We start from the raw sequence: 21,979 nt of genomic DNA on the forward strand, positions 1-21,979 counted from the left end.
TTTTTTTATTTATTTATGATTATAATCCTAAACTATCCCATTGTAAATGTGTATTATATTCAGTGGACTAAGTACCGAAAGTCGTGCGCTCACTAGATAGTAGTGTTGCTGAGTGATATCGTGGCTCATTCATTACTACATTGATAACAAAGCCCTTCGTGATGTTTAAACCGCAGTCTAGTCAGAGTTGCTGAGAGCCGCCACAACAAACAGGTTAAATAAGTAAATGGACCTTGCCCTCAGCGAGCGCGGAGAACATGCCAAAACTATCGAGTGGAAGCGGCGACTACAACATTTACGCGCCAACGCTTCGCGGGAAAACATTGCTAGCGGAAACATGTCTAATTTGAAAGTTTTGCGCGGGAGTTTAACGCGGCAAATTCTTAACTCGTTCGCTTGTGCCAAACATGGGAAAAAATCTAACAGAGCGATTGTGTCATACAGCCGTCTTTTGAGTAGAAGTTTAGCTACCCAAACAGCAACTGCAGTAGACAGTAAACATTTGAACTCGCCATGGGGTGAAATTCAAGTCGGAAAGGAGACTTTAACGGATTTTGTGTTCTCTGATGTCGAATCCTGGGCTGATGCACCGGCTGTGGTAAGTCACTATGTTTATTCTATGAAATACTTAGAATCACCTCACACACACCTTTACTTAAAATATTTAGCTACCTGCATCAAGCAATCATTAATTTATAATTTCAAATGAAGGTATAATCAGCGTTGTAATTAATAAGTTGCCTATTAATGAGTAAGCAACGTTACCAAAGTGTTAACAGGTCAGATAGATACACTACCTACATACATAAAGATATAATCGTCGGTAAATGGAAAAATATAGACTACATAAGTGTAATAAAATGGGTCCCGACCTTTTGCATGACTCGAGGAAATCACAGCTCGACATGCATTTTATTCTCGAGTATCTATGTAACAATGAGTGTGGTTGTTATTTATGTTCAATTAAATACTATTAAATCTAAGTGCACTGCAATAGAATATTGTTCCTAGTACAAAGTTCGTTATGCTATACGGATGTTATATGAGAGTGATAGGGAATTATAAATAGTTCGTATTTGAAGGTTAGGGCTACATGTCTGCTCTGTGCCAAACATGCATTAAAAAAATGGAAAGATATAGCTAACTACTAGCAAGTATTGATGACAGATTTTTATCTGAACGTAAATGGTGACCTAAAAAAAATAATTAGATTTATCTCCGAAGTTTTAGTCAGATAAAAGTCCCGAGCATAACTAAACATCAGCAGCGTAGGTGTCAACATTAACGCGAACAAATGTAGCAATCGAGCAAATGACTAGCGTAATAGTATAATATTTACTGCATACCTACACAATTCCCCGACATGTAACAAATGTGATTATAAAATGATATCGTACCTGATTTGAACTCGGTCCTTTATTTCGAGCCTCCTTCGTGCTAGCAGTGTCGCACGTGCGTTGTCAGCGCTTATTAAAGTCACACAATTGCAACGAGCCATAAGGACAGTAGTGCATAAGTTCTAGGTCATTTGTTAGACACATACATAATTATTAAAAAACAAAGCAATTTATGATGACGTGATGGAATATTAGTGTGGTTGCTAAGCAGCTGATATGCTTATCTATGCACCTATGTACTTACTTAGATATTTGTCATGTCTTTTGCCTGGTTTATTATTATCCTACTTAATGGTGTGTGCCAGCTTTAATGGTAATAGATTTTTCATATATGACGTTAGAAAATTAATTTCGTGAGTAGGAATTCAATAACGAATGATAAAAGTACCTAGGCCATAATAAACTGCAGAACGTCAGCTTATCGTAGTTTAACTGAGGGGATTTCCCGATAACATGCAACTCTCTTTAGGTTTAACAGATTATTTTGGTACATTGGCTTTTACACATATTGAGTACAAAAGTAGGAACGTAAAGTAAAGTAGGAACTATTATTTTTCCTGTTTGTGAACAACAATAAGGACAAATCAGACTTGCTTACCCGTTTGCTTATTCGTCGATAATGACTTGGGCTATTTCTACGGAAGATGAGACAGCTATCAGTATAATCTATATTACTGCTACTTAAAATGCTTTTTATGTCGTTTCACTAATGCGTAATGTGAATCAAAGTACTTATTCAATTTTCAAGTATTCACTTACAAAACATGTGTATAAAAGTAACAACAAGTACAAATATATTTGCACGCGATATACATATGACTTGCAAATAACCACATGGTAATAACTATTTCAAAGCTATAAATTCTTTACGTAAGTTGTACTCAGTTTTGAATTCATCATCTATTGCCATTTTAATGTCGTATAAAATGTTCAATGCTGTGTTGTTATTTCAAACACCATCACGATTTTTTTGCTCATGAATAAAAAGACGCAGAGGCTCCCACTATTTAGATATCGTGCCAAATATTCGTGTGAGCTTGTTCATCCAGTCTCTGATACCTCAATATCAAACACTGGACTTTGGAGTGACTAGTTTTTTGTATAACAAAGATTACGTAATAAAATTTATCTATAAATACAGGATAAAGTCCGTTGACCTATATTTTCGGACCACGTGTACCGCGTCTAGTTTATTTACATGTTTACGGGTAAATATAACTTGCCCTTGCTTGTTGCACTTTGGTCCGTTGCGCTTCAATAAAGCGATACAGTCATCCAGACAAAGGCGGACTGAAACTGAAATAGTCAGTTAGGTTTGATATATTTTCTTATTTCTTATAGTCATTCATTCAGTTACTAGATTGCTTAACTACAAAAAACCTTTATCACCTTTCATTATGATAACATTAATTATTTTATACTTATTTTATTTAACATTACCAATTACCCAGACATGCGGTGCATCGGGGCGGTCCTACGACTATGGCATGACGCGAATGATGATAGAGAGATGTGCATGTGCGCTCGCTGGGCCTCTGAAGCTGGCCCATGGCGAGAGACTCGGCCTCATCTTACCCAACATTCCGGAATTCGTCGTGTTGATCCATGGAGCGATGAGGGCTGGACTCGTTGTAACGTTTGCGAACCCTCTGTATACAGCAGGTAAGATTTCTACGCAACATTAACTCTGTAATAGAAAGGTTTTCAGACACTCGCAATGATTTGGTCAAAATATGTACGTGAAGTATTTAGCGAGAGCATTGCTTCATTGCTTGCACTCGCAAACTACACCCCGGTCTCCTCTTCGCCAAAGCCGCCGAATCCTTGCGTGTGCAATACAGAATTTCTTAATATTTAGTTTGGATTGTCGTTTCATGTTTAAATGTAAACTTACGTTGTCAATAAGTACCTAGGTAGTTATCGTTACATGAGGATCAGTTTTATATTTCCTATCCTTTCTTATCTTAACCAAGATTTTACTAAATTTATGATTCGTGAATTGTTTATGACATTTATGAGATTAGACTGTCTCAAGGTTAATAAACAAGAACAAGGAATCGAACTGTTGAATTCTATATTTTAATCAATAACTTCACGATTCTCTGGGCAGGTTAAAAAAACTGAAGTTCCAAATGTATGTGATTAGATGATGGTTAACGTCGATAACAACATACATATCGATTATGGTATGTCTGGTAAATATGCTTTTTAAAGTGTTGTTACCTTACCGGCTGTTAAACTGACATGATTATCACGATTGTTTTATAATGAGGTGTGGGTAAGCAATATCGTTATTCAATGAACTTTGTAGCAGATAATTAAACGATAGATGATGAACTACATAAGTTTTTATCCGTGATATGTTGGTATTCGCATATTCTTCTAAAACCTGCAGTGGTGAATAAATTGCACTTTACCTATTGCTGATAACCGTTAAAAAACATTTGAATACTAGAATAATTACTTAGTCATACATGGTGTGTTTATACTGTTATGTAGGTTTGTAATGGTGTTGATAAGATAACTTTTGTAGGTAACTCACGTTGGCGATATTTGCTTAGACGTCATGTAAATAGATAAACATTGAGAAAGAGAATAGTTTCATCTATTCAAGATAAAAAGACTGTACTATGGAATAGAAAATGAATTATTAATATCAACATGCAAAGAGCATTATTCAATGTTAAAATTTTCCTTCCCAAGGAAATTAAAAAAGAAATGAGGCTGATATACAACAACTGACAACCTTAAAGTTACATTCGACGGCTTTAACCCAAAGAGGCGTATAAGCAATAACACCTAGAATTGCTTATACGATTCTTGGGCTTGGTCAGGTCCGAGAAGACATCGGAAGTAATCCTATTGATCTGTTTATTACCTGTATCGATAAAAAAATATTGGTAGAATTCCATAAATACTCTTCGATAATAAATATCTACTGATAAGACGATTACGCTAATATTTAACTTTTTATAGAACTGAGGTAAGTAATGTGATCAATTCGTTAAAGTTCAACATAAATAGTAGGACAATACATTATTATCTGGCTGGTTTAATCAGCATCAAACCTTGATAATGTCGATCGAATCTCAAAATTGGTTAAATGGACTCAAAAAGTTACTTGCAGCTGCTCAAAATCTGCAGGGTCTTACAGAAAAAGAAAATTAAAGTACAAAGAGAAATAATTAAATGGACGATGAAAAATTTTAACGGATGTCTTCTTTTGTTTTCTAAAATTGCTTTGCATGCTTCTGTGGCTTGCAAAGCATGTTTTAAAATATCTACTTCTTATTAAGAAGCGATATTGAAGTCATTTAACCCCAAGAAAGTAGGAGTAGTAATACCACCGGGTTACATGGCTGTGCCCTTCTTGCCAAAAGCGCTCCACTGTCAAGTCACAAGTGTCGCAAAATACCGCGGACCCTGGCTATCTACATAAACAGTGGGGAAATTCAAAAATCTTCCTCCTGGAAGGGACGGAGCAAAAAGACTATGCAAATAGAATTACAAGATCCATTTTTAAGGAAATACCTTGTGGAAATCCAATGCAAATTACCGCGATCCCCGGCAACTATATCGTGAACTTAAAGTATTCGGAAACTTCCGTCCCTTTTTACCAGGATGCAGTATTTTAAAAGAAAATCTGACAACAGGGTACATACATACAAATACACGTTCAACAAACGAGCAATTAATAATCGCTAATAATTACTCAACTGCAGTCAAGGTCGAGGAAATCAGACGGCTGGTTACCTAATTGCATCGTGGTCTACCGTTATCTGTGTTTGTAGTTCATTGCAATAAATATCGTTTAAATGACATGATGACTGAAGGAAGACGCTCTATCTACGTATAAAACTATAGACCTTATGATTTGATACAAGCTAAAGTATCCAGAATGCTATCTAGTCCAGGGTCTTGGGTAGTCACTAGTGATAGTAAATTAAAAAAAATCTTGTCCACCAAAATCCATAAGAAATTTATCGTTATTCAAAATAATTTTACTTTTGCTTTGAGGAGCTAGGGGCGGTCGCAGGTTAACCTACACATGATACTTTCTGTCCATGGATGGACTATCTATGTCATGAGTTCCTCCGGGTTTCAGAAGGCACGTTAAATTGTGAATATGGGCTATTATTTACACGCCTTTGACAGTCGTTGTCACAACACTGGTAGTAAGCTGCTGTCGATTAGATTGGAAGTCCAAATGTAGCCGGAAAAAAGGTTGCATGATGGTGAGGAAACACAATTTGCTTTTGAATATGGCAGCATTTTGTCATAAAGATGTTTGCCGTACCTATTCGTATCTAGTATTGGGCAACTTCAAATTAGTTTTCTATTCATTATAAAAAATACACATTGATTTCAGATGAGATAAGACGTCAGTTTTCTGATTGCAATGTAAAGGCCATCGCTACAATCGAGATGTTTATGCCAGTCGCCCAGGAGGTCGGTAAGACCCTGAAAGATTACAAAGGGACTATTTGGGTTGGAGGCGACGATGATAAATCAAAAGGTAAGATCTATATTTAATTTCTCTATTAATGGAACTGTTACTACTAGGTGTAAAAACGAATCTAACTAGTAAATCAGTTAAAAAACAACTTTGTAGAGAATTGTAATATGGGAAGTATTTTTTTATAAATCAGTCTATGATAAGAAAAGGTTATCTTAATACAATGAAGTGTGTAGTCTCAGTAAACAATAATTATAACGTCTATTATACACGGAAACTGCTTTGAAATAAATAAGTAAACATAATTATGTGTGTCGACACGTGCCCACTTAGTTTGTCTGTGCTGTGTCCGTAAGGTTGATAAATAATTTTGTTATTGATTTAATTAAAAGTAAAAGTTAGATATGATGGATGTTTATCTGTCTTTCACGAATAAACTAATGGATGGCACACAATGATTGTGATTTGAGTTATATAAAGATCAATAAACCATGGTAACAGTGTCTGTGGACTAATAAATGGTAGAAAGAGCAAAACTTTACACTTATTAATAATTGAATGAGTACCTGCAGTTATACCGCTTAGGGACTATCGAGCGACAAAATTGTGAAATGCGACTCGGCTACAAAACAACATTCCCTATGAGATACAGGTATAGACGCTGTGACGAAATATCAGGATAGTGAAATAATTTGTCAATGTGAAACGAGTTCCCAAGTAGTTCTTTACTACTAGATATGATATATGAATATGGTAGCTCTCACAGGCAACTTTCCATGATGAGGAAATAACTTACCATTTGCAGACTTCCAATTGTCTGAAGTGAATTTGAGTCTACTTGTAAGCAAAGTTACTTACAGGTAATTAACGTGAAGGTTTTCTTCTCAGGAATATACGGCCTGAAATCATTGCTGATGGCTGACCACGAGGCAGATTTGCCAAAGGTGGATTGCGACGAAGTCTGTCTAATCCCATACTCAAGTGGCACGACCGGCATGCCTAAAGGTGTCATGCTGACACACAAGAACCTTGTGTCTAACTTGAAACAAACTCAGTGCCCCAAGATGATGAAATATGGTGGAGAAAAAGGTAAACCGTGTTATGTAAAATACTATAAAACATATTTTTTATATCATACGCAACGTAATTTTTCAAATAATTCGCTGGCATAGTTTAGTACAGTAAAAAAATGCTAGTGTAAAAGCAAAGAAAACATGAAAAACCGATGTTAATAATTTCCGAAGATTATGTTTTTCGTTTTTATTTAATCTTTATAAATATATATTTCAGGTAAAGGAGACGTGCTCCTGACTGTTCCACCGTTCTTCCATATTTATGGCTTCAATGGTATCCTGAACTACAACTTAAAACTCGGCTACCACATTGTTACAATGCCCAGGTGTGTGTTTACTGTGTAATGTAGGTACTTGCCAAAACACATCGAACATGAAAAAATTTATAGGTGCAAAGCTCAGTTGCCCAATTACTTTTTTTATAAATAATTTTAGTGTTTTTTTATTATGTGAAAACGTAAATAGATATCGAGATAATGATGATTGGAGCCTTAGTACGGACTATGGACTTAATTATCTTTTATTGTGTCTACTTAACGAGGATCTGGATAGTTAATCAACTTGACCAAGGTGACCTTTTCAATTCTTTTTACGTTTACTTTTCCTTTAAAGGTAATTAGTTTCTTAACACTTTGAGCTGACTGTGTTTTTTTTGCAATTTATCGTTTCGCACACCTCCGTTCATGAGTTGATTTGGAAAGGTATGGAAAAAGTCTCTCTATAATGTTATGCTGCTACATACCTTTCAATTTATTTTCTTCTACGTTTTCAGATTCACTCCAGACGACTACATCAAATGTCTTGTGGAGTACCAGCCGACTACCTTGTTCGTCGTACCATCTCTCTTGGCTTTCTTGGCGACACATCCCTTGGTGAAGAAGGAACACTTGCAATGGGTCGAGACCATCATGGTGGGCGCAGCACCTACCACCGACAGCATGCTTGAGAAGTTCTTGCTGAAATGTGAGAAGACCAAGGATCAGATTAAATTGTTACAAGGTAAGAAATGCAACTGAAATCTGAATCAAAATACATATTTACAATCCTGGATAGGATTTGCAATCCTATAAAATATTCTTAGTTCAATGCTATTTTCTTATTCTCACAATATGTGCCTAAACATTAAAAATAGTACGATTGTTTAGAAGCAATAATTCCATTTCATCAGGCGTTTTTCATGTTTTTGTTAAAACGACTCCCGCTGTAAGAGAATCCTTTGCCTCGGGGGTTTCACAAACAATCAAATCAGAGATCAGCAGATTCAGATTCAAGTAGAAGATACATAGACTCAGAAAACTATTTGTGGACCAAACCAACGCTTGTCCTACGCGGGGTTCGGACCCACTATCACGTAGCGTTTAGTTGGTTTAGCGTGATGACCTTTACCACTACCACCATTAGGTTAACAGGTAATCTTTTTATTCGAATGGTAGATAAATAACGTTGGCTTGTATTTTTCAGGTTACGGTATGACTGAGAGCTCCCCTGTTACCCTGATGACGCCATACGAGTATCCATACAGCAAAGTGGGCTCTGTGGGTCAGCTGGTCCCAAGCACTCAAGCTCGAGTCGTGTCTATCACCACAGGCGAGATGCTAGGGCCTCATAAATCTGGAGAGCTGTGGCTGAGAGGACCGCAAGTAAGTTACTAAAAAGGTTTATTGCTTTTATCAAAATTTTTACTTTAATGTCGATTTTGTTAGTGCTACATTGGCAAATAATTTATTTTTTCACTTGTTAGAATTTTTTCTACAAAATTATTAAAATTCGTGACATTATTTTCAGGTTATGAAAGGATACTGGAACAACGAAGCGGCGACGAAGGAGACAGTGGACAGCGACGGCTGGCTACACACGGGCGACGTGGCCTACTACGACGACGAGTTCTATTTCTACATAGTGGACCGCACGAAAGAACTCATTAAGGTTAAGGGCAATCAGGTATGAACAGTCACTTGCATTTCTAATTATATCCTCCTTGCTAGACTGTTGTACTTTGGTTTATCTATGAGATTTTGTTCTGAAACTCTTTTGTTTAACACTGTACTCCGTAGTTATGTTTAGGAACTTTATAGATAGTGACTTTAATTCATATTTTTTTTTCCTTTATCCCAGGTATCACCAACAGAAATCGAGAATATTATCATGGAGCGTCCTGAAGTAGCAGACGTAGCAGTAGTAGGCGTGCCAGACCCCTTGGCCGGGGAGGTACCCAGAGCGTTCGTCGTACTCAAGCCTAAACAAAAACTCACTGACAAAGATGTGTGCGACTTAGTCGCGCAGAAACTCACGAGATATAAGCACCTTGACGGTGGCGTGGTATTTTTAGACGCTATCCCAAGGAATGCAGCTGGCAAAATAATGAGGAATGAACTCAAAGTTCTTGGTCACAAGAAACAACGTTAAACAAGTTGCCATCTTATAGTATTATGTACTAGTATTTTGTAAATTAGTTGGATTAAGTGAGATAATTATATTTTGTAGATGTATAGGACTGAATTATGTAATTTTAATTAGACTTATTTTAAGATTTATTCCAGACACCATTGTACACAATATGTAAATAGATATTTGTTTAATAAAATTAAAGATTATTTTTTAAGGAGTCTTTATACTTATATCCTTATATTTTGATAGTACTATCGTGAGATTGATTCTTTATTTAATTAAACGATGTAACTAGTCGGGATACCCCGATAAATACGCGTGAGTAAACTGTTACATCATTTAATAATATATCCTTATAATAAAAAGTATGTAATTAAGGTGAGAATGAGTTTGGTATTTGGTTTAGATCGTCTGTGTGTTGCTCTCACAATGATTTACATTTGATGTTTTCTGGTACTTGACATTAGTATAACACTAATTAGAAGAAACATAATAATATCCCACAATGTAGCAAGAGATTTATCTTAAGTGTTCGGGACCAGACAAAAAAGTTAGGTTTCTAAAAGAAATAAGTGAGTAGTTTCTCTCACTTCCTCAAAACTTGCTGCTTGATTTTTTTTTTATTAATTATGCTACTCTAGAAATACAATAGCTGAGTTTAATCTGCAATCATTTAGTTCTATTATTGCTATCACTATAGTAAAAAGATGGAACCAAATCTTCAAAGACATTCTTTAAAAAATAATTGTTGCCAGAGTTTTCTGCCAATTAATAGATAAGTGATTATACGAAATTGATTCATTATTTATTCCTCACATATTACATAATTGGTATAAAATAATACTAAGTTACAATCATTCATTTTCATTTCAATTATTTAATAGAAAATTTGCAATTAAGTCCTTGAACAATGGATAAGAACAGGACATTTAAATACTTAAAGAGTTGGGACATGGATCAGAAGTTACAAGGAACATACACTACACATTTCACTTGAGTAGACACAAATTGGTTTATAGAGTCTAAGAAAAATTAATTTACTTTTCTACTTATTAACTAACAGTCACATAATAAAAAAGTGTGTAATAGTAGAGTCTCATGTCTATGACTCTTTGTTCGGTTCTGTTTCTGTCTTGGTTATGTCAGACTTTGTTTCTTCAATCTTTTCTGGTTCTCTTTTTTCTTCTATAACTTCCTCAGTCTTCGGGCCTTCTGCGGGTGGTTGAGGTAGTTCAGAATTAACATCAGATATTGAGTAATTATCAGATTGTATTTCAGCTTTAGGAGGTGGTTCTTCAGCAGGCTGCTCAGGAGTTAAGTCAGGTATTTGTTCAGATTCCTTGACCACATTCTCTTCTGATGGAGTGTCTGACTGGCTGGATTCCTCTTGCACATCTATGTGCCTTTCATCTGTCTTAGGAGAGTTGCTACTTCCATCAGTGTTGTCACTTGAAGATGAACTCTCCTCACTGGATGTGGAAACTTCAGAAATGAGTTTTGGTTCATTATCTTCTTTTGTGGTTGAATCAGAACTGTTTTCATCCATAGAAACCGATTGTGGTTCTACTTCAGGTTTAGGCTCTGAACTAGAAGGTTCTTTATGACATGTTTCAATAGTTTCTTGAACTTTAGTATCTGTAGAGGACTGTTCGTTCAGTCTTTGCTCAGTCATTTCTGCATCATCAACTTTAATTTCTGGAATGATTAAGGCAGGAGCACTTGTTTCAGGTTTCATATCTACATCAACCTTTGGTTCATCATGGGAACTTGATGAAGTTGTAGCTTCAACTTTTGGTTCTTCCGGTGCAGACACTGAGGCTTGGGGGCTGGGTTCATCACTGGTTTTGGCTTCAGCTGGCTGTTCATCTGCATTTACATTAAGTTCAGGAGGAGTTACAGATTCATACTGATTGGTAGTTTTATCTTGAGTATCCATAGGTGTTTCTTGTTTTGCTTTTAATCTAGCTTCAATGTCATCCACAGAAATATGGGCATCTGATGAACCTGGCTGGGGTTCTGAGATCGTCTGTTGTTCAGCATTTTCTTTCCACGACATATCTTCCATTTCAACATCAACATTGTATTCGGAATTGTTGTCAGAGCCATTTACGACAGGTTCCACTGGTTCACCATTTTCTGGCTCTGCATGTCGTTGAGTTCCAGGTTCTCTAGTACTAACAACTAAAATGTTCTTTTCTATGGCTCTCATGAACTTATCAACGCGGTTGTACTGCTTACGAGGATACGTAAGTAATTCACAAATTCTTTGAACTGTAAATGGTGCAGATGTGAAGGAATCTAGACGTTCTAGCAGACTGTTTTTCATGATGTCGTAATTAAATGGATCAACGTTTGGATATGGGGGAATGTCAATACCTGGAGAAGTTTCATAGAAATCAGTGATTACAGAGAGCAATTTTTCTTTGAATAAGCTTTTTACAAGAGACCATTGGTAAACTGGATCACCGGTTCGTGCTACATACGCCAAGTACTCGTTTAGTTCTTGTGGAATTGTTTTGGGTTTGCGCTTAGAGAAGTCTTCAAGAAAATGGAATATTTCTTCAGCGTTTTCCATTTTGAGATTAAATTAATAGAAAAAATAATTACAAATCACACCACACAACAAACCACACAGCTACAACCATAGACTAAATTGGAAACATTTTTCTGGTTACAGATTAAAATATATGAATAATGGCGGCCAACCAGCGCACACACTCAAATCTGTACACATTTATTTCGAAATTGTAATGTTCAAGAAATCGTGAGAATCATCATGTAAAGTACTTTTTTAATCAAATATTGGGAGTCGCGTAGCCATAATAACTTAGATGACTCTAGTCATTGCATCGGCCATCGTGTAACATAACGTAACGTCAAATTAACCAAACCAAAACCAATGAAAGCAGAAAGACTGAAAGTGGTGACATTTACGTTGAAGTGGAATAATATAAAACAAAAGAAATATCTTTGTTGGCTTTAAGTAAACACTTGAACTATCGTTTACACTTAAAATAGCACGTAGAATAATTCAATAAAAATGAATAGTTTGCTACGTAGAAGTATTTTTCCAATTTATAACAATTCATTAAAATTAACATGCCGATCATTTGCCGAAGTTCCTGTTAAAGAAAAAATTGACGAAATAGTTAAAAAAAATAAAGTAGTAGTATTCATGAAGGGTGTACCAGAAGCGCCACGATGTGGATTCAGCAATGCCGTCGTACAGATAATGAGGATGCACGCAGTACCTTATGATAGTCACGATGTCCTATCTGACGAAAATCTCAGACAAGGTTAGTTTAAATTCAATATCTAGTTATTGTTAAATACTATTTGATATGTCAAATAAGGACGTCATGTGCGTGATAAGGCATTTGTTTGGATATTGAACTTTTCTATTTTCATCAGTCTTCTAAAATAATCTATACCAGACTGTAACTAACAAAAGATAATGCCTTAATTGCTATTCTGGTACTTACAATAGCACATTAATATAAGGTTACCTTAATCATAAAAGAAAAGCATTGTTCCATATTATCATGATCAGCAAAATGTAAAGTGCTGTGTAATAAAGACTTTGATTTTGATATTACATAAACAAGATAATGAAATACAAAATAAGGTAATAAGTTGACTTGGTTGTAATATCTCTGAGTATTTATAAATAAAATAAACAGGATTGGAAATTGTCATACTTGAGTACTGATGCTAGAACTAATACTTAAAATCTTCCTTTCTGCTATATATAGTATCAAGCAATAGTTCATAAAGTATTATGTATTCAAAAAAAAAAAGCAGTTGAATGCTAAGTTTAATATGGACCACACTGCACAGCCAATCTCCTCTCTAGATTACATTTTACATTACATAAATGTGTTAAATGGCACAATTAACCCTTCTGTGTCTTCATTAATTTGAGCTTTGTTTGAAAAATCATACAATAGTAATTCTTGCATCATTCTCATCATACATTACTAATATTTGTTTTACTTCTTTATGCTCAATGTTTGAGCCAATCTTGAATCTAGTGAATTTGCTATTGAAAGAGAACTAATTGAATGTGTTTTGCAGCTAGAATCAACATTGCACAAGCTAAAAAACTTTGATCTTTGTTCTCAAAACAGTATGATAAAGTTTATTTGGCTCTAAACAAGTATTTGTTTCAGGTATTAAAGACTATTCAAACTGGCCAACAATTCCACAAGTTTTCATAAATGGAGAATTTGTTGGAGGTTGTGACATCATGCTACAAATGCACCAGTCCGGTGAACTTATTGAAGAACTCAAAAAGGTTGGTATAAAGAGTGCGCTACTAGAAATGTACGTACGGTGACAAAAAAAATCACATCTGTATTTCCACTGCACCTTTTCTTGTCAAAACAAAATAGTATACGTGTAAAGGACGATAGTAAAAGTTTCCGGGAAATCCCGGTAACAATAAACTATAAAGATTAAAACTGTAATTTCCTAATTTCAACCACAGTTTTTCCAAACTTGTGTAAAGTAAGCAATCCTATTTGTTATCATACTTTTACATAAACCTGAATGTAAGCAAATTGAACATAACAATAAAGTAAGAGGGAACACGCCGAAGTATTTACCGATTGTGAAGACATTTGTAAAAGAAATGGTTTATGACGTCGTTAACTTTTAAACAGAAATAAATGATAAGGTTTTTAGACGCCAAAAGTTCCTTAATGCGAGGGTGGCAGGTATTGAGGGAAAATACTTAAAAAGTTCACGAGAGTATCGTTTGAGGCAGATATTAAAATAAATGTTATGGAGAATCATAATCCGACAAGGCAGAAAAATATCCATCAAACTTAATAGAACGAGCCTCGTCCGACAGAGTATCTAGTAAATTCGAAATAGTGAACTATTTTTCGGAAAGCCATTCACGTCACATTGCGTTACGTCCGTTTTCGGTCACTAAACATTATCATTCAGGGCAAAAAGACTCTTTTATTTCTTTTATTTATACATTTCAATCAAGAGGAGTGAATGGAAGAACAGAGGATTGAAACGCCGGGCATTGTGTTCGATCCGTTCCTTCGTTACCTCTAATGGAATATGTTAGATGTTGGAACGGTCCTTACTTAAATTCAGAGTTTAGTATACAATTATTCACAAAAATTACGCCACTTGACAGTTGATTTTGACTCTCAGGGCAACGTAAATTGTATAATAACAATATACTACCAAATGTTTTCGATAACGCCATCTAGACTCAAACTCAGTTAAGTTTTTATTATTGGCACATTAGACAGCTGATAAACATATGTTTACTCGTATAAATTTTAAAATAAATATATATTTTAAAATAAATATTAGAGATAAAAAACCTCTAATATTTATTTTAAAATTTACATTAAGATAGCGACGGAATAAATTATCATTCCCATCACAGAAACATTTGTCCTAGGGGGAATAGAGACCTCGGCCTCTGGTATAGCAGTCAGGGCCTCTAACCATTACGGAAACATGCCAGTCTAAAGAATGCAACACAGTTCCTAAAATCTAACTTAACTCTAAACTTACCCTACAAGTGTTTTTCTGAATGTAAATTCCAATTAGAAAGATTATGAGAAATAATTCTTCTCATCATATTTTTCTTTACCATAACGTAAAAACGATAGAAATCCATTAAAATATTTTGAACAGCCACTCGTATTCCGATAAGAGTAGCTCTGTAATTTAGACTAATCTAATTAATTAATTAGCTTGATTACACTCTGTTCGAACGCCCTGCGTTGCTAAGGGAAATTAATGGAGACCAATTGTCATTCAACGGAATGCTACGCTCCACTGTATACAACAAGCAATTGTAATAAAAGTCGCAGGATTTGGCTTTATTTCTTAGAATAGGAAAGGTTTAAAAGTGATTTACAATCCACTATAATATTTGACTACCTGCGTACAGGGAACCCAACATTTACAGTAAATTCGAAATTCAAAGGACGGAGGCGGCCCGTACTCTACAAAGTTCCGACTTTTAAGTGAACCTTCAAGTACCTAATGAAAATTGGCAGTTCAGTGGATCGAACAAGCCCGCCCGTAACAAACGGTACACTCAGAATTGAATCTTTGGCTCCAGAATTTAATGTTCCTTTTGATTTATTCTTATGAAGCGGCTAACCGTGAAGAAACTGACGTTTGAAGCACACGTTTATTCGAAGATGGACGTTTATTGTATCGCTTTATAATGGTATTGAACACTTTGCATTTGAAGAGTACCTGTTTTAGGAAGTGGAATAGTATCGAATACATAATAGATAGTTTCTAATTGTAGTGCTAATAAAACCGATTAATTAAAAATATGAAAATGAAAATAATTCATACGGGGAAAAAAGTTTACCTGCACTTATTCAGAAATCACTTTCATGATTAATATATTCTTTGGTGTCTCTCTCTATCCTCTCATTTACTACTATCTAGTAGATAACTACATAAAATTAATTAATTTTGCAAAATCATTTACCAAGCATCTACGCTTAAAATATTTAAGCGTCTAAAGATACGGCAATCGTTTGAAGTATATTAAATGCTTCGCTGTCTAGATCCACTTTCGAGTAATTAGCTTCCACCCGTTATCAAAGTAACTTGCGTTTCAAATTCAAAGTTATAATATTGCCGCGTAACATTTTAATGTCCCATCGTGCAGGATTCCATGTGAGCACGAAGTTTGTGAGTCTCGGGGAGAAGTAGTTCCGACTAACTTGTCATTACTCCATTACCGTGATTAGTCGCGGGCTACGGAGACAGGCGCGTCCCCCCTGGGCCGCCCTGGGCGTAGACTGTAGAGCGAGAGTGCGCCGATACAAGGCCCCTACGTTTCTCGCGACTAACGGGCCTCATCAATGTTTCACGGCAGTAAGCGGCGGCATCGTTTATTCGTAATTGGGAACTGAAAAAACAATCGCAGCGACGGGGGAAAGGTTTTACTGCTAATTTACTTGCGATCCTGTTCGCCTCGGGCCGAATGCTAAATGAGATAAGACTGGGTTGGGCCGTGATTTTCGTGTTTGTTTTGCTTTCTACAGTGAGCTCGTCTTTGCCTGGATATAGGGAAATTGATGCTGCTCAAACAACATGTTTTCAGCTTGTTTATACCACCGTGGTTCAGTTATCGGTTTGGATAACTATGATTTCGAGTATAATTTGTTTTAGTATATTACATAATAGCTGTTGCCCGCGACTTCGTCCGCGTGGTTAGAAGATATAAGTTAGGAATTTTTGAACGGGAGCCCTCGAAGATGAATAATTTTCCCTGTTTTTTCTATTGTATCTGCGCTCCTATTTGTCGCAGCGTGATGGTATATAGCCTAAAACCTTCCTCAACGAATGGACTATTTTTACTACTGGTTGAAATTGAAAAAATCTTTTTTCAACACAAAAATAATTTTTCAATTTAACGAGTAGTTCCAGAGATTAGCGCGTTCGAACAAACAAACAAACTCTTCAGCTTTATATATTACGGACCGCTACGTGTGGCGGCGGCGAAGACTGCCTTTGCTACTGGTACCTACAGCGAGAACCAACTTACTCGCCAAAGCACCCATAACCAGAGCCATCTGTATCATAAACGATCTACATAGCAGCATTGATGTTTTTACATGTTGTTTTGGTGAATTCGCAAAGGAATTATTATTTATTTTATGTTACAAACACAATAGTATATAATTTTAACTTTAGTGGATTACCATGATTGTAAATAATCTAGTTTTTAAATACTTAGTTTTTAGTTCTTAGCTGTCGTATTAGGATAAGAGATCCTGTAAAGATAGTTTAAGGTGTTTTTTAAATAAATAAATATATAAATAAATAAATAAATAAATAAATAATAAATAATTAGTATAGAGTCTAGGTATAAATTAGTTGAGATTTTGTCAGTTTGGTACATAAGTATATGAATTCATATATGTATATGTGATGCAATATAGTGGTTTCTTAGGTTTACGCGAATGTTAGACATTTAAATGATAATTACATTATGGCTATTGTTAAAAGAACTCGTCGCATTTTGTTTTAATATCCTTTATTTAATGGAGACCAAAATAATAATATATCTAATAAAGGAGACTTTAAAAGCAATACAATAAAATAATATTTGTATTTTGGAAAAGAAAATAATATAACGCACATTAATGTCCGCAAGAAAAACCAAGAAAGAATTACAATAAAAATAAGCCGCAGTTTGCCTTATGCTGATTGTCTTCGAATTTTTAAACGGGACATTTTTATTTGCTGACCCGAGAAAATTGAGGCTTTATTTCAGGCAGTTTTTTATTGAATCTTTAATTTTCTTTGTGGCATCGTTACTTCAATACGAAATTATGTATCACTCTGCTTGCGAATTCAATCTTGGTATGTAATATTGGGTAGAACTGTTCTAAGCAGTTGGAGTTACTCTTGAACTATAAAGCGATCCAGCTCAAATTAGTTTGAGCTGTGTTAAATTCACAGCGCGCCAATAGATATTCTCTACACCAAATAAGACGTGTTGTAGGTAAGATCCTTGTATGGGACAAATATTTGTGCGATTCTTAAATATTTGTACCATTTAGATTTATTTGGCCAGTGAAAATTTTGTAAAAAAAAAAACTTTGATGCTAAGGAACTTAATCCTTATATCTCGGGGGTTCCACAAACACAAAAACATAAATACATCGGACGGTGGTCCTACACGGGGATCGAAACCGCGACATGCCCCGCTCAGTGAGTTTGGCGACGTGACCTCAACGAATCGTGCATCAGTGCAGCCTTTATAAAAGAGTCAATGTAATCTTCGAACAAAACGACCACTCTAACTAAACACTTGCTGCTGCCGTTCGTAACACTCTTACGTTTACCCCGTCAACCGATACAGCAGAAAAAGTGAAACCCATGAGAAAAGACCTTGGGTCATAGGAACACTGTCACACAACATTGACACACTCAAGCAGAGCCATATGTAAAAGCTAGTACTCTATTTCTTTGTTACCTGGTCAAGTTTGAGCAGTTCCTCAGGCGTGTCCGGCAACTGTCCCAGCATGAGCGGCGGGTTGATGTTGACCTCCTTGCCGAGCGAGCGCACCACCTCCTCGCGGTTGTACCGGTCCGCGAACACGCATGATGCCGGGATCAACCCGTGCACTGTGTAGCTTATTGCCCGGACTAGGATCCTGGAACAAAAACAGATGTCAGGAGGCCTACCGACACGACTTAAAGTAATATTAATCTAGTTGCAGCACACTAGATGGCATAGAATGGCGTCCCCCTTACATGACTGCATGATAGGTATTTGCAATAACATTACTTTAACAGGTGGTAGAACCTCTTGCGTTGGTGAAAAACGTGTAATATAATTATTGGTCATATTTTGAACACGGTTTTCAGCTTCAATATGAATAGCTTTCTTAAGGCAGACAAAGGTATTTAAAAAAAAGGAAAGGTATCACGTCGCATAGGTAATAATAGATACATAACTAACTGTGATAGTTGCTAAATAACTATTGTTAAATAAACTTGATATTTAACTAAAATTATGATAATTTGTGGCATCGGTATTGGTGATTAGCTGAAGGAGTCGCGCCTCTGCACAGTGTGCCAAGAATTTGACAATAATCTATAGATCACGATCTTATTGGCAAGATATATAACTAAGACATTCTATTGAACGCCCAGACGATTCCTAATACCGGGGTGATAAAGGTATGTTGTGATGTACATACATATATTTTAAAGCATACGCAAAACTCAAACCTATCCCAATATCAAATAACAAGACTCGTAATTATTAATCGACAAAAAATAGAACTTTTCAAGCTACTATTTAGTTTAACCCATAAAACCTATAGCGGTAAATAAATGCGTTATTTTATTCTACCTTTATCCATTTTTTTTGGCACTACTAAAGGTGTTGACAGATCGAGTTACAAATCACAACTCATTTTCATTGAGATACGCTACACCTCCTAAATCAAACTCTACCATCCTCTGTGTTGATTATTTTTAGGACTACAAAGAAAACAAACTTTTCAAGACCGCTTTAGAAAATTAAAAAGGAAGTACCTAGGTATTTCATACACATTGATCACATAGCAGAAAATCGTACATAAAAGTACTCTTTCCTGCAGTCTCCCTTTCCAGGCGAAACTTTTTATTTCATTAATAAAAATATTCTTTAAATATGAACTGACTCTGAATAAGCATATTATATAACAGGACACAAACACAGCTGATTATCCGCAGTCCAAAAATACAGACTAAGTAAAGTCTACACGCTCCTTAACTAGTTCAATAGCATTAAGGTGTAAGTGTCGATTCAGGGAAATGGGTCACCGTTCTTGAGCGTCGGTTAATATTTGCCAACTATTGCAATTCTACAAGGCATACCCTTTTAGGTTAGCCATATTTGAACAAGGCTTATTACGATACATTATTTGGAATGCAGAATTAACTGAAAGATTATAAAAATACGTTTCCCATTTGGTGGGAAATGTGCTTGTTGACTATGTTGGTATGAGATTTTTCCATGCATTATAATTATTTTAGATAAGAGAACTACCATACAATTTATTGGTTACCTTATTCAGATATAATTTCATTAATAAATTAAAATAACGATATCTTCTAAAACGTCCATGATATCATATCATTTTATATGACATATTTGCAATAGTTAGCAGAAATGGTGGGTTTTAAGAGAATTGGCAGAACATAGTTACTACTGTCATAAAAGATACGTTGGCGTGCAATCACATGCAACGATCCCCCAAGTCATACAAATACAATTAGTACCGACTATCAACGTATTTTGGTCATGTGAAAACACTAAAATAAACATGTTCTATTCTAGGAGATTTATAGCCCAAGTAATTTCCTGAACAGAATTAGCAACCGAGTACTAAGCTCGGATTATCAGTCTATAACCTAAACTACAGTCATTAGAACAACGCATAAACGTTTTATGTTAAAGGGTTTTAGAATCGTCGACCAATTAAAACCTGGTTTGATTAAAACGTTTCAGTAACATTCCCGTTAAAGTGGGATTACTTTAACGACGAATCGTAAATTGAGATATGTTTTTAGTTTTTTTTTCTATTTAATGTAAGAAACAATCTTGAATATAGGTACAGATAGGTAACATTTGTGATACCTAAGTAATATAAGATTTACAAATTCAAAAAACATACAGCTTACCATATAAAATGTTAAAATACTTAAAAAAGGATATTATAGAAAGTTTCACTTTTCGCTCTTGAAACAACATTATAATTCTAGAAAAAAAAACACAAATAAAACTATTCACGATCTCTGGTAAGCAAATTGGGTAGTCATTTATTTTTATTTCCGTTATTTATAGACTGTTTAAAACTGGCTCATAATCAATTTCGACGAGTAACGCCATTGAAATTAGTATCACATTGCGATGGTATTAGCACATGAATTATAAAAATCACGTCTTCCACTTTGGCATCAATACATAATTCAGTAGACCAGTACGTCAGAGTATTAGGGTACGATTTGCTAATTTTATTGATGTCTGTATGAATGTATGTATGAATGTCTATATCCTTAAAATAAGTTAAATTAATTATATTTCTTAAATGATAAGTCCTCTCCACTCACATTTATAATTTTTATCTTTGCTGTGCCCAACAGGGTCCACGATTGTTACCTATCAAAAAATGTTTACCACCTAAGCCTACATTGTGGAATGCAATAAAGAATTGAATTGAATTGAATTGAATGTTGCAGTTATTAAAAAGTGATGTCGCTATGAATAGGGTATTGCGAACTCTTTATCAGCCTAACCCTTTCTCAACAATTATTAGTTTTGGGTTCTAGTTTTAGCAGACGCAGCTAAGTACGAGTGTTTTACAAGGATCAACTTACTATCTGTCCCCCTCAACCCAGTTTCCTGGACAACACGATACCCCTCATTAAGACTGGATTAACAAAATGTTTGAAAAAGAAAATTTTGGTGATTATTCTCCAAGTGTATATTATTATCATGCATGCTATCCTCAAATCAATTATGTAGTAATAGTTTATCGACGACCACTCAAATTACGTATGAACTAGGGTATTATGAATGAATGACTAATAAAAGTATCATTCATTTGACTTAATGGTTCTATGCCCTGAGGTAAAAAACGGTAATTGGTTAAAGTTGCTAATAGCTTTCAAGTAATTGATGTTATAATTTTATGCGCATACTGTCAATCAGAATGTTTTTGTATTTAACCATATTAACTAGCTTTATTTATTCACTCAAGTTTGAAAAAAATCTTTTTATTAAACATAATACAACTAGTTTTGATACATTAAAGTCTCAAAGGTTTCCTGAATTGATGAAAATCCCTTCACTATTGATACGGCAGATTCTGATAGCGTTTACATAATTGTGATGATTCTGACGTCATTACATAATTAGTAATTACCAGGTCGTATATTCGACAATGGCTCTCCAGGGAAAATAAGGCGCGACCTGTTCGCAACCAGGGACCACACTACACGACATATCCAGAACAATTACCTTTAATCATAAAATTAATTAACAATTCTAAATTTGGGTCACCTACTTTTTAATAACTTTAGAGTATAGGCTCATTTTCTTCATACACCAAATTTATGTTAAACTGTTTTAAAAATCGAAATTTCATTCGTTTAGAGATGAA

General features: G+C 35.2%; 4 protein-coding genes across 4 annotated transcripts in view; 2 read left to right on the forward strand and 2 right to left on the reverse strand.

Annotated features, from left to right (window-relative positions):
- The first annotated feature begins 211 nt into the window (after positions 1 to 211).
- LOC113496203 (probable 4-coumarate--CoA ligase 1) lies at positions 212 to 9,528 on the forward strand. The gene is made up of 9 exons (XM_026875364.1): positions 212 to 598; positions 2,849 to 3,059; positions 5,767 to 5,913; positions 6,742 to 6,942; positions 7,144 to 7,252; positions 7,699 to 7,925; positions 8,388 to 8,566; positions 8,712 to 8,867; positions 9,042 to 9,528. The coding sequence occupies exons 1-9, from the start codon at positions 227 to 229 to the stop codon at positions 9,330 to 9,332; spliced, it is 1,893 nt and encodes a 630-aa protein (XP_026731165.1). The 5' UTR covers positions 212 to 226; the 3' UTR covers positions 9,333 to 9,528.
- Positions 9,529 to 10,097: 569 nt separating this feature from the next.
- On the reverse strand, positions 10,098 to 11,989 carry LOC113496205 (serine/threonine-protein phosphatase 4 regulatory subunit 2-like). The gene has a single exon (XM_026875365.1). The coding sequence runs from the start codon at positions 11,887 to 11,889 to the stop codon at positions 10,417 to 10,419; it is 1,473 nt and encodes a 490-aa protein (XP_026731166.1). The 5' UTR covers positions 11,890 to 11,989; the 3' UTR covers positions 10,098 to 10,416.
- A 186-nt stretch (positions 11,990 to 12,175) lies between these two features.
- LOC113496206 (glutaredoxin-related protein 5, mitochondrial-like) lies at positions 12,176 to 13,665 on the forward strand. Its single transcript, XM_026875366.1, has 2 exons — positions 12,176 to 12,610; positions 13,484 to 13,665. The coding sequence occupies exons 1-2, from the start codon at positions 12,355 to 12,357 to the stop codon at positions 13,648 to 13,650; spliced, it is 423 nt and encodes a 140-aa protein (XP_026731167.1). The 5' UTR covers positions 12,176 to 12,354; the 3' UTR covers positions 13,651 to 13,665.
- Positions 13,666 to 18,007: 4,342 nt separating this feature from the next.
- Positions 18,008 to 21,979, reverse strand: part of LOC113496152 (serine/arginine repetitive matrix protein 2-like) — a 53,049-nt gene continuing 49,077 nt past the window's right edge. Inside the window, exon 7 of the mRNA XM_026875282.1 lies at positions 18,008 to 18,478. Within this exon, the coding sequence (XP_026731083.1) occupies positions 18,283 to 18,478 (196 nt within the window). The 3' untranslated portion in view covers positions 18,008 to 18,282. The remainder of the gene's footprint in view (positions 18,479 to 21,979) is intronic.

This window comes from Trichoplusia ni, chromosome 7 (genome assembly GCF_003590095.1).
Source record: "Trichoplusia ni isolate ovarian cell line Hi5 chromosome 7, tn1, whole genome shotgun sequence".
Taxonomy (NCBI): Eukaryota; Metazoa; Arthropoda; class Insecta; order Lepidoptera; family Noctuidae; genus Trichoplusia; species Trichoplusia ni.

What these genes read in the sequence shown, in the direction of transcription:
- LOC113496203 (XM_026875364.1), top strand. Translation starts at nt 227, where the DNA reads ATGGACCTTGCCCTCAGCGAGCGCGGAGAACATGCCAAAACTATCGAG. An exon ending in GGGCTGATGCACCGGCTGTG is followed by an intron (nt 599 to 2,848) that starts GTAAGTCACTAT and finishes CCAATTACCCAG; the next exon opens with ACATGCGGTGCATCGGGGCG. An exon ending in TTAAGGTTAAGGGCAATCAG is followed by an intron (nt 8,868 to 9,041) that starts GTATGAACAGTC and finishes CCTTTATCCCAG; the next exon opens with GTATCACCAACAGAAATCGA.
- LOC113496205 (XM_026875365.1), bottom strand. Translation starts at nt 11,889, where the DNA reads ATGGAAAACGCTGAAGAAATATTCCATTTTCTTGAAGACTTCTCTAAG.
- LOC113496206 (XM_026875366.1), top strand. Translation starts at nt 12,355, where the DNA reads ATGAATAGTTTGCTACGTAGAAGTATTTTTCCAATTTATAACAATTCA. An exon ending in TGACGAAAATCTCAGACAAG is followed by an intron (nt 12,611 to 13,483) that starts GTTAGTTTAAAT and finishes TATTTGTTTCAG; the next exon opens with GTATTAAAGACTATTCAAAC.